General features: G+C 40.9%; 1 protein-coding gene across 4 annotated transcripts in view; it reads right to left on the reverse strand.

The window, feature by feature from the left end:
* The window catches only part of WDR48 (WD repeat domain 48), a 44,706-nt gene extending 35,279 nt beyond the window's left edge, over window positions 1–9,427 (reverse strand). Inside the window, exon 1 of one of the 4 annotated variants that reach the window (XR_011496726.1) lies at window positions 9,327–9,427. Coding sequence is in view for 1 of the 4 variants with exons in the window: in XM_014859616.3 (XP_014715102.1) it covers window positions 9,327–9,374 (48 nt within the window). In the remaining 3 variants the exon portion in view is untranslated. The other 3 variants (XM_014859616.3, XM_070493725.1, XM_070493726.1) reach the window with 3 other exon arrangements.
* Window positions 9,428–12,188: the final 2,761 nt, after the last annotated feature.

The following is a 12,188-nucleotide window of genomic DNA, read 5'->3' on the forward strand; positions in this document are numbered from 1 at the left end:
CCCCCAGCTGTTATCTTGTCCAGCTCACCCTCACCTTCAGGTCTTAGCAGAAAGGTCACTCGCTCTGAAAGGCCTTCCCTCATCCCCTTCCTCTAACACCTACCCTATTTCTTTCTTTTCCAATCCTTACCAAACTCCATATTTCTCTTTTTTGTTATATATTCACCATTAGAATAAAAGATCCAAGAGGGCAAGGAACTTGTCTGCCCTGTTCCTCCCACCACTGTATCCTCATTACAGTGTCTGCCGTATGAAAGATACAGATGTGCAATTAAAAACAAGGAACTATCCTAGATGGATAAATTTTGGCACACACATCTATAAAAGAGAATACTGTTTAATCATTAAAAATGTTGATGTAGATCTAGACTGACACAGGAAGAAAGCCATAATATATTTTCTAGGTGAAACATGCATGATCCAACACCGCAGAGTACAATAATTATTGTAAAAATGTCATTTTTTAAAATAACACTTAAATAATATTAAATCTTAAATATATATTTAAAAACAAATACACAAGTTTGGAAGGATAAATATATATATATATATACAAATACAAAATTACCACTAGTTATTCGTGGGTGATGAAATTAGGGTGATTTTCACTCACTCATCCCTTTTTTATATGGTATAAATGTTTTACAATGGGCATATATTACTTAGTTTTTTTAAATTCATAACTTGATTTTTATCCAAGTAATTCTACCCTGTATTCAGAAAATCAAATAGTACTGATAGACTGTAATGAAAAACCATTCCCCATGTCTGGACAAGACTCCCCAAATCCAGTCTTAATCCCCTAGGGCTAACTGATTTCAACTCCTGGTTGTTTCTTCTGGATAGTTACTGCACTTCTCTGCACACTGTGCTTATCCTACAAATTTCTGGCGCATCCATTTCAGGCATTACCTATTTCCTTATGCTATGGTAGAATCAGACGTAGCTCTGAAACTACCCTTACTATCTCTTCCCTCTACGCTTTTGATATAGATAAATATAATCACTATTTTTGGTTATATCAATCACTATTTTTGGTTGAATCAATAATTGGTGATACACTGTTGTGACTTCATTGTCTACTGACTAGTCAAGTATTATATTACAAACATATTTCCTTCTTCAGAGAGGTCTTCGTTTTCCCTAGAGTTCTCTTTCTTTCCTTCTTCCGTGGTTTCCTCTACTTTAACTTCCAATTTTCTTTAACTGCTGCAACATATTAGATGTTCTAGCAAGAAGGTTTCCCCCTCAGAATCCTCCATCTTCTCACTCCAATCTGGGCTGGCTGCCCTCTAGGTCAGCTGGCAGTTGTCACCTTTGGTGCTTCCCTTTACTGCTTTTTTGGGCTGGAGCCACTGTTTCCTGAATTCGAATGTCTCCTTCTTTCTTTGTTCACTCCCCAGTTTTGAAGTACATTCCCAGGACCTTAAGAAACTAACATAGGAAAAGGTACATGGGTGGTAACTTAGTCCTTATACGCCTGAAAAAGTCTTTACCTTTATGCTTGATTCAGCAGGATAAAAAAATCCATGTAGAAAAAATTTCCTTAGCTTTTGGAGGCACTGCTCTAACTTCCTCTACCATCCAGTGTTGCCACTAAATTCAATGCCACTCTGTCTTATTCAACTTTAAAGTGATCCCATTTTCATTCTCTCCTGCACCCTGTAACCGCGCCCCCTCCCAAGCTTTTAAGATCTTCTCTTTTTTCTTGCTGTTATAAGAATTCTTGATTTGGTCCTTTCATCATTACTCTTGCCATGCATTTAGAAAACCTTTTCAATCTAGACACCTGTGGCACTTTAGCTCTGGGAAATTCTCTTGTATCAATTCATTAGTAGTCATTTGTTTTCTTTGCTGCTTCTTAAACTTCCATCAACTAGATGTTGGAACTTTCAAACTGATCATTTTTTATGCATTCTATATTATTTACTTTTAAGACTTCCTTTACTATTTTATAACTGCTATTAATTTTTTTAGTAAATTTTAGTACAACAGAAAAACAGAAACAATATCTTCAGTAAGGAAATGGCTAGATAAATTATGATACCTCCATTCTATGTGGTCATTAAAGAATGAACTATATTCCAGGATGTATTACATCAAAAACTTGTTGTTAAATAAAAATAAAATTTGGTTGTAGAAAGATAGAAGGAAAACAAGATTCAATTCTTTCAACAAATATTGATTAAGCCTCCACCAGTGGCCAGGCTCTATTCTGAATGCCCAGAATATAGGAGCGTGCACTAACGTCCTCCTGGAGCTTTCATTCTAGTGGGGGGGGAGGAAGCATAACTAGAAGTGACAGCAAATTAAGCGAAAAATTTTTTCCAAGATACAGGCAAGTTTTGCAGGCAGAAGAGATGGAAATCAAAGAGAAAAGCAGAAGGTACTGGCGATAGAAGCAATAAATGAGTGAACAAAGTCCTGGTAAAGTTTCTTTTAGACAGAGTCAAAAGTACAGGCAAAGGCAGAGAAGATGAGAACTCATATCTGACATTCCTGGTTTGCTTAAAAAAAAAAAAGGGAGGCGGAGAGGGTATTAGAAGAGCTCTGCAAGGAACGGGAAGCCAGGTTTTCAGTGGAAGGTATGCATTTTGGAAGAGCCAGTTAACTGGCCTCTGACCGGGAGAAAAACAATAGGGTAGCCCCCAGCAGCAAGTATTTAGTTAAGTTACACTGTAAGTATTAGCTGGTTCAGTAAGCTCTGTTTAATTTCTCCAGCAATTAGAGACCCGAAACAAAGAAATCAGATAGGGGAGATGATCCACTGAACTTCATGTGCTCTTTCTCCGCATTTCAAGCTTAAATACCCCAAGAGTTATTGGTAATGTGCCAGGGGGTAGAAGCAATCAGGAGAAAAACATATCTTTGATTACTATTTTATTTTAAAATAATCAGATTAGTTCTCTATTGCTGCCATAATAAATTAGCACAAATCTAGCAGCCTAAAACAACTCCCATTTACTATTTCACAGTTCTGAAGGTCAGAAGTCCAGGCTGTGCTTGGGCAAGTCCTCTGCTTATGGTGGCTCACAAAGCCACAATCAACAAGCATTGGTGGGTCTGCATTTCTTCCTGGAGGCTCTGGGAACGTCTACTTGCAAACTCATTCAGGTTGCTGGCCAAATTCAGCTCCTTGTGGTTGTAGGCCTGAGGGCCCTGTTTCCTTGCTGGCTTTCAACCAAGGGTCCTCCCTTGCTCCTAGAAGGTACATGCATTCCTTCTCATGATTTCTATGTGGTCCTCTCCTGCAAGGAAGGGTCCCTCTCATGCCTCAAATCTCTCTGACTGCCTCCAACCAGAGAAAATTCTCTGCTTTTAAGGGCTCATATAATTAGATTGGGCCCACTGGGATAATCCAGGAGAATCTCCCTATTTTGAGGTCCGTAACCTTCATTTTATCTGCCAAGTCCTTTTTATCATGTAACATAACATATTTACAAGTTTCAGGGATTAGAGCATGAGCATCTGGGGGGAGAACCTTTGTGGGGGGTATTGAACCTACAACAGCAACTAAACAATTTTTTACATAAAAACCAAGATGGATATATTATGGAATAAGGACAAAACTCACAATATTTTTAAGAAAAGAAGAAAGACTTAAAAGCATTTCAGGCTCACACAGGGGATACTCTGGGCTCTTCTCCCAGGTTCCCCGAGGTGTGCATTAAGTCATCTCCACTTGGACGTCTAACAGACATCTTAATCAGGGCATGTAATAAACAGAGCTCCTGAAAGTCCTCTCCAAACTAGCTTTTCCTGTAGTTTTCCTCATTGATGGAGTTAATGGCAACTCCATTCTACTAGTTGCTCAGGGCCAAAAACTTGGTGCCATCCTTACTTCTCTTTCTCTCAGCTCACATCTCATCTGCAAGTCTGATCCAGAATTCAAACACTTCTCATCGTCCTGGGTAGAGCCACTATCATACAGCACCTGGATTTTTTAAACAGCTTCTGGTCTCCCGGCTCTGCCCTTGCTCACCTGCAGTCTGCTCTGAATACACAACCAGGCTGATCCTACAAAACACATGTATATCATGATATTCCCCTGCTCAAAACCCACCAACTGCTTCCTCGCTCACTCAAGAGTAAAAGCCAAGCCCTTACTATTCCCCTATAGTCGAGGATCTGGCCTGCAGCTACCTCTCTGATTTCATCTCCTACTCCTCTTCCCCTCACTCCTCCATGCCAGCCACAAAGGCCTCCCTATTGTTCCACAAATAGGCCATGTACATTCCCAGCTCAGGACCTCTCTGCATTTGATATTCTCACAGGAATGCTCTTTCCCCAGATGGCAATCTCATTTCCTCATTCCTTCAGATCTTTAGTCAAAAGTCAGCCTCTCAGCAAGGCCTTCTCTGGCTACCACAACTAAAATTTCACTTCCCCCTCTTCTGCTGCTTATCACTATCTAACCATTTTTTAACCTTTAAAACTCATTTTTCCCCAACATTTTATTATGAAAAATTTCAAACACATACGAAAGCTGAAAGAAATATACTGCAAACATCCATATACCCACTACATATATTCTACAATTAACATTTTCTATATTTGCTTTATCTCATACCCATCCAACTATCTGATTCACGTTACTTTTTTATTCTTTTCAAAATAAGTTGCACATCATCAATAACACTTCCGTCTAAATACTTTAGCATGTATATCATTAACCAGAGTTCATTATTTATTTATGGCTCCTCTTTTTTTAAGGTAAAATTTACATATGGTGAAACGTACAAATCTTCAGTGTATATAGATACTTCTGACAAATGAATACACCTGTGTAATACAAACCCCTACCAAGATACATAGAACATTATCACCACCCTAGAAAATTGCCTCATTCTCTTCCCAATCTCTACACCTCACCCCCAGGCAATCTAGATCTTTTTTCCCCCATAGATTAGTTTTGTCTGTTCTGTAATATCTTGTAAATGGCATCACACAGTTCTTTTGTGTAAGGGTACTTCTAACTATCAGGCTAAATTTGGCCAAGAAAAACTGGCCAAATATCAATAATTCTCACATCTGCTTTTCCTGTTCAATATTGTGGACCATGACTTTCTGTTCATAGCTACATTGCAAGAGTGCTGATTTTAAAAAGTATTCTAAAAAGCAGTGTTGCAAATAAAAATAGGACACCTTCTAGCCTGACTTCTTCTAGTTAGGGGTTAGTAAAAAACTTCTCTAGACATTAGTAAAAAACCACCCATGGGCCAAATCCAGGCCAAAGCCTGTTTTGTAAACAAATTTTTATTGGAACACAGCCACACCTATTCATTAGGTATTGTCTATGGCTGGTTTCACAGTATAATGGCACAAATGAGTGGTTATGACACAGCAGAATGGCTTATAAAGCCTAAAATATTTATTTGGCCCTTTAGAGAAATGCTTGCTGACCTGTTCTAACAGATGTCACACTGATAATGAATTTTTTATTACTCATCCTACATAAAAGTAACTCACCTTGGACATATGGCTAATTTGTAAGGGTCTTTCCTTGAGAAGGCAGGATTTGGCATCATTCTACTTCCTTAAAAAAGTCTCAAAGATTAAACAACCAATCCAGAACTGGGACTCAGAAACAGGAGTAAAGATTACACTGAGGTCCGAATAGGTCTAGAATAACTAAATATTTGGCAGGGAAAGGGGGCAAGTACTGGTAGAATAGACAGTTGTTCATTGCCCCTCCATTCCCCACTTCTGCTCCCAGTACTTTGCTCGAGGAAAGCAAATCCTAGGAGAAACCGTGCAAGAGGTACTTAAGAGACTCTCTGTTCCCATGGATAGCGTGATGAAAGGACATGAGGTCTGGGACAGGTGCAGTCACCATGCCACCATGAGGGAAAGCCTAGAGCTGGGAGTTTGGAAATAGGAGAGGACAACTTGTAGGCAGCCCAATGGTAAAGCTGACTTTACATGATTCCGTAGGGTAGAGAGTCACAGTGAGCCCATGGTTCAAGATTTGCACAAAACTAGCGCTACTTCTTGAGTTGTCATTTACAGGAGCTAATGCCTGTCTTTTATTATGTGAGCTTGGTTAAGTTGGATTTTGGGACATTTCCAACTAAAAGAATCCTCCTGTTATGGAAGGCCAAGTATTTATATTCTTGAACCATCACTGAATACTAGGGGCATGTTGTTGCTCCTAAACCAGAAATACTAGTGACTTTTTTCCAACTTCACCCCAAGAATTCTGAAGCAAGTGAGGGAAGAAGCCAAAGTTGAAGGAAAAATGGAGACAGAGCCAACCAACAGACTCAGGTTGCCAGAAAATTATAACACTAAAGGACAGCCAGGGAGGGAAAAGACTTGGTTTGATATCTTGATGACCAGAAAAACGCTGCACCTTATATCTGAATTCACATATTTGATTGTTTGCTCATGTTTCTAAAAATCACAAATCCACCCCTCCCCCTCATACTCACCTCCAGTCTCCTTAGAGGTTGAAGACAGTAAGACATGTACTTATTCTTCATTGGATCTATAATTAAGCAGTATGTTTGGACCCCTCTCCACTGGTTACTCATCAATATTATAAGTCTCAAGGGTTCTTTTGGGCCTAAAATTTGGTAATGGAGCTCAGGGCTACTGACTCTTGGTATAAGACACAGACAGCCAAGAGGCAAAATATATTTGTGTAGACATATATAGTTTTTCCAAAATGGAAAGTTTTTAAAATTTATATCAGCATAAAATGTTGCAAGAAGTTAAAAAATATAAAGATTCATATAAAGTAAAAGATACCCCATTTCCTGCCTTACCCATAACCACATAATCGAATACCCTAGAGATAACCACCATTAATATCCTTGCAGACTTTTTAGAATGTATTATTTCCTTTATGGAAACAGGACCATACTATGTTGACTTGCTTTTCTGACTTTTGGAACTTTTCCGTTTTAATATTACAGATCTAGCTTATCTTTTTAACAACTACAAATTAATCCACTACATGAATATATCTAACTTATCTGCCAGTTGACTACTGATGGACATTTAGACCTTCTGCTTTTCACAATGACAGCATTCCTATAATCGACACCCTTGCATAACTAGAAAGAGACACACGCATATGTACTTCCATAAAACAAATCTTTGAGATGAGGAATTGCTGAGTCAAAGGGCACGTGTATTTAAAATTTTGACAAACAGCAAGAAACAATACAGTGAAAACTATTACTCCATTCAGAGTAAAAAACAAAGTCATTACGTTGGGTACACATGCAGGAAGAGGTACAGAACACTGGTTTTCAATCAGTGCAATTTTGCCCTCCAGGGAACATCTGAAAATGTCTAGAGTCATTTTCGGTTGTCACAACTGGGAAGGTGCTAATATCTAGTAGGCAGAAGCCAGGATGATGCAAAACAACCTACAATGCATAAGACAGCCCCTCCACAATAAATAATTATCTGGCCCAAGACGTCAGTAGTGCTCAGGATGAAAATTCCTGGTCTGGGATTATATATCACACTGTCCACAGTAGCTTTCTTTGAAGAGTGGAGGACAGTTATCATTTATACTTCTGTATTGTTTGTGGGGTTTTGCAATGGACATGCACTAGTTTAAAAAACACTTCCATAAACAAAAGTTCTCCCTCATGTTGAGATAAAATCACTCTCTGTGGCTTCTCACACTAGTTCTATACCTTGGGAACAAATTCTGAAAGTAGCTAACACGAGTCACTGAATCTTCAGCAAGCCAATCTTAGTTCTTTTGAGCGCTCTTCATAGGAAACAGTTTCAAGTCACTTCACCAATCTGATTGCTGTACCTATTAAGAACAAGGTGCTAAGCACTGAACCCAATACTCTAGTTTTGTACTCTAACCAGTGAAGAGTGGAATCATCGTCTCCCTCATTCTACATGCGATGGCTCACATTCAACTTATTAAAACACTTAATTTTTCCACACACACTGCAGTTAATTTACATTTTCCCCATCTGCACTTTTATAGTATTTTTTAAGTCTAAATGCAAGAAACTGAGAGACCTGATTAACTCTCCTTACTACCCTAAGGAGAGTACCACTCTAGTGTCTAGAATACAAATTAAGTTACAATTTTGAGTTACATTTGACTCAGGAGCAGACATACCACCTGACGTGGACGTGGGGGTTACTTAAATCCTGTCACTAATGCACTTGAAAATCACCTAACAGGGTAAGCTATTTTTAATTCTTACTAATTTCACTCAACTCAACAAACATCTATTGAGTGCTCAGGACACTGTACACATCAATAAGATCAATAAAACAAAGAGCTGAACTGCCCAGCCAGCCATTTACTGGAGTTATCTTACTGAAGAAACCCTTTGTCCTGACTAGCTATTAAACACTCACTGATTTCAACCTGTAGAACTATATATAATGCTATGTTTTATAAAGAAAGGCTAGGTGTTACTTATTCCAATATTCTCTTAATTTTTTGCACGTTTTTGGGCCCAAACTAAGTGCTCAGTAAATGTTTAATGAATAAGTGCACCATATCATCACTACTACATACAACATACCTGCAGTAAACAGCTATAATAGGGCTTTCACCCTTGCATCGCTGAAAATAATAGATAGCAATACCTCTTAAACGTACCCAAAACAAAAGTGGATTCACGAAGGCATAAAGCACACACGGAAGGGTAAGATAAAGCTTTACCCTTGGATAATAAATTATAGAAACAGGAAAGAAACATTCAAAGATGCACATGGAGATGATGAAACGGTTTAGACAAAATTAAATTCCAAAACGATAAACATTATAATTTCCCCACTAAACCCAGCACACTCCCATGTCGATTCCACCTCACCAGGGAAAAAGCTCCCGCACAAAAAAAAAAAGAGGAGGCTCCCACGTGCAGAATCCTCCGCAAGGCGGTAGGCGCTCCGCCACCCCGCCACGCCCCCGCACAGGCCCACTCCCTCCGCCGCCGCCCGCCGCTGGGCCAGCGCAAGGAGGCCTCTGCTCCGACGCGGCTAGGGCAGAGCGCAGGGGACAGAGGCAGGGGAAGGGGGAGGCGGGTGGGCGGGGAACGAGCCCATCCCGACCCCGCAAGCCCAAGCCTAGGAGACAGCGGGCGACTGGCAACCTTGGGCTCCAAGCTGCGCACCCAAGGGTCCCGGGCCCCGGCCCAGGCGGACCCAGCCGGCCGCCCCCCGCCCCTTCCTCAAGCCGTTAGCGCCGCGGCCCCACCCCTCGCTGCCGGCTGCGCCCCGTCCCGTTCGCCCCAAGCCGCTACCCCGGCCAACCGCGGCCCGAGGCATCTGCTCGCTGGAGGTGGGCCCCAGGCTGACAGCCACGTCCGGAAGGTCGAGGAGCCGGGCTCCTATACCTGCACTTTCCTCCGCCCTGCCGTGTTCTGCCGGTGATGGGCCGCCATCTTGCATGTTGACACCCCTACGTCACTTCCGGAAATGGCTCGGACCGGGCGGATGTCCCGCCTCTTCCCCTTTGGCCAAGGGCAGGTGATGCTCCCCAAGCCGTCTTGGTCCTTGTGGCCGGTGGCCTTGTGGTGAGGTTGAAGCTCCTGAAAACCATTGCGTGCATATAATGCTGGCGGAAAGAGAGCCATCTTCTGAGCCGGGGGAGCAATCCGAATTCAGCTGTGTGTGGCCCTAAACCTTGGCTTGGCGCTGTTTCCGGGATGCCTCCTCCAGAGGCCCAAACAGTCATAAGGGAAGTGCTGAAAGAATTAATAATGCTGGACCTAAGCAGCTTGGACGGACATCCCCCAAGCTTTCCTAGGCAGCCAGGGGGACCGACAGATTTGCCATGAAGTACCTAAAAGTGCGGAGAATTATAAACTGGCCTCCAAGTAGGAGAGAGAGAAGAGTTTGCAAAGGAGGTAGCCCCCACCTTCAAGAGGAGCCAAGTATACGTTTAAATAAGAGATAAAAGGATCTTAAAGAAGATGAAAAATACATGCTAGTTAAAATTGTTCCCAGAGACAACTTTCTAAGTTCCAAAACCTGAAGGAGTTGGGGCTCATTCTAGTATCTGGTTTAAATGATCTCTTATATTGGAACAGTGAGACCCTTCTGGGTGAAGGTTTAGACTTGAGGAAGTTTTCCTGACACCAATTATAGGAGCTGAGGACTGTAAGACTCTTTCTTGTGAAAACGAAACCTATAGAACTACACTGTCCCCTACAGTATCCACTGGCCATTGAGCTCTTGAAAGATGGCTAGTTCAAATTGAGGTAATGATGAAACTAAAATGTCCACCAAATTTTGAAGACTTAGTAGGAAGAAATGGATGTAAGATAGCTAATAATTTTTATATTGATTACGATGTTGAAATGATAATGTTTTGGATATATTTGGTTAAATAACATATTAAGATTAATTTCTTTTTACTTTTTATATTGTGGCTATTAGCATATTTAAAGTTATATATGTAGCTCACATATTTCTGTTGCATAGTGCTAGTATAGAAATAATGCTTAGGAAAGTTTTTATCTAGACAAATGTGTTTTTAAATTAATGAAGAAGTGTGAATTAGAGGAATAAAAACTGATGGCAGAAAGCTGCTTAAGCAAAACTGGCAGTGATAACTTGTAGCTAAATTACCTATACTGCATTGTATTACAGACACTTTCCTTCATTTATTTGTGTATTCATTCATTCAACAAAATATTATTTAGCACCTATTAAGTGCCAGGCACTATGTTAGGTTCTGGGAATCCAGTGGTGAGTGCACATAGTCATTGAACTTAGAGTACCAGGGCAAGGCAGGAATTAATTAAACACATAAGTGAATGTGAAGATAAGTACAGTGAAGAAGGATAGTTGTAAGACACGAAGGGATCCTTGAGTCAAGATCTGAGGATGGAGTTAAGTAGGCAAGAAGAAGGAATCATCTGAACAAAGATCTTGTGGCAAAAGGGAGCATGGAACTTCCAGGAATTGAGGACCAAGTCTTAGAGTGCAGAGAAGAATGGGAAGTATGCAGAAGCCACACCCAGCAGAGTCTTTTAGATCAGTGGGAAGCTATTGCATCAAAAAGAAATTATTCAACAAATACCTATTGAGCACCCATGGTATGCCAGGCACCATGCAAACATGTTGCTCTGCACAATATGCTAGTACCTGCCAGAAATGGATTAAGTTGTCATCATACTTTAGATGTGAAGAGCATCGAAGCTGTGAAGTCCTTTTAATGGGGCAGAATATCCAACAGCATGTCTTGAAGTTCACTTTGCCTGAAAGGAGAGATGGCCTTGGTTAATAGTTCATGGTCTGAGGCTAATTTGTTTGGCCAGTTGGTCAAAGACATGGAAAGAGCAAGTTTGGAGAACTGGTGACAGGGAAGACTGGGGAAGGGATATGGTGATGGACCTGGCAGAATGAATCTTTAGAATCATAGGAATGAAATGAACTGCTCTGTGGATGAAACTCAGTCTCCTTTTCCAGCCTCAGTGCTTGCTCAGTGGAATCGTGAATGAAATGGCAGTAATAACAGGACTGGAGCTGTGTATGGGATCACTAACCTACTACTGAGTGTTCAGGTTGCCAGCAGAAGTGACCAATCCTGAGTTGGTGATATACCCCATGCTCCAAGAGGATCAGCCAACTACTTGAAGGCAAGTCGATTCCATTGGCCCTCCCTGATCTTTGAGGGAGTAATCTGTCCTCTCTGAAATACGTTTACTCTAGATTTAGATTTGCTTTCACTGCTTGCTGTGCTTCTGTTAGCACCACCACCTGGGGACTTACTGAATGCTTTATACACCGTCATTGTGTCTGACACCATATTGCTCCTGACCAAGAAACTCACTCAGTAGTGAAAGAAGTAATGCAATGGGCTATTGCCCATAGAATTCATTGGTCTAACTGTATATCCTATTACCAGGAAGCACCTGGTCTTATTGAAGACTTAGTCATGGTGCCTCTGGGAAATAGGAAGGATGTAGTACATGCTTTGAACTAGTGTCCAATATTTAGCAGTCTTTTTTCCTGTTCCTGTTATCTATTGCTGTATAACCACCCCAAAACTTAGTGGTTTAAAACAATGACAACGTTTACTTTGCTTACAAATCTGTAATTTGTGCAGGGCTCAATGGAGACAGCTTATCTCTATTCCACTTTCTACTTGATGCTAGCTAAGGCAGCTAAAAAGTAGGGGTCTGGAACCATCTAAAAGCCCAGTCCTTCACGTATCTGATGACTGATGCTGAATCTGTGGCCAGAACACC

Source organism: Equus asinus, chromosome 21, assembly GCF_041296235.1.
Source record: "Equus asinus isolate D_3611 breed Donkey chromosome 21, EquAss-T2T_v2, whole genome shotgun sequence".
NCBI lineage: Eukaryota > Metazoa > Chordata > Mammalia > Perissodactyla > Equidae > Equus > Equus asinus.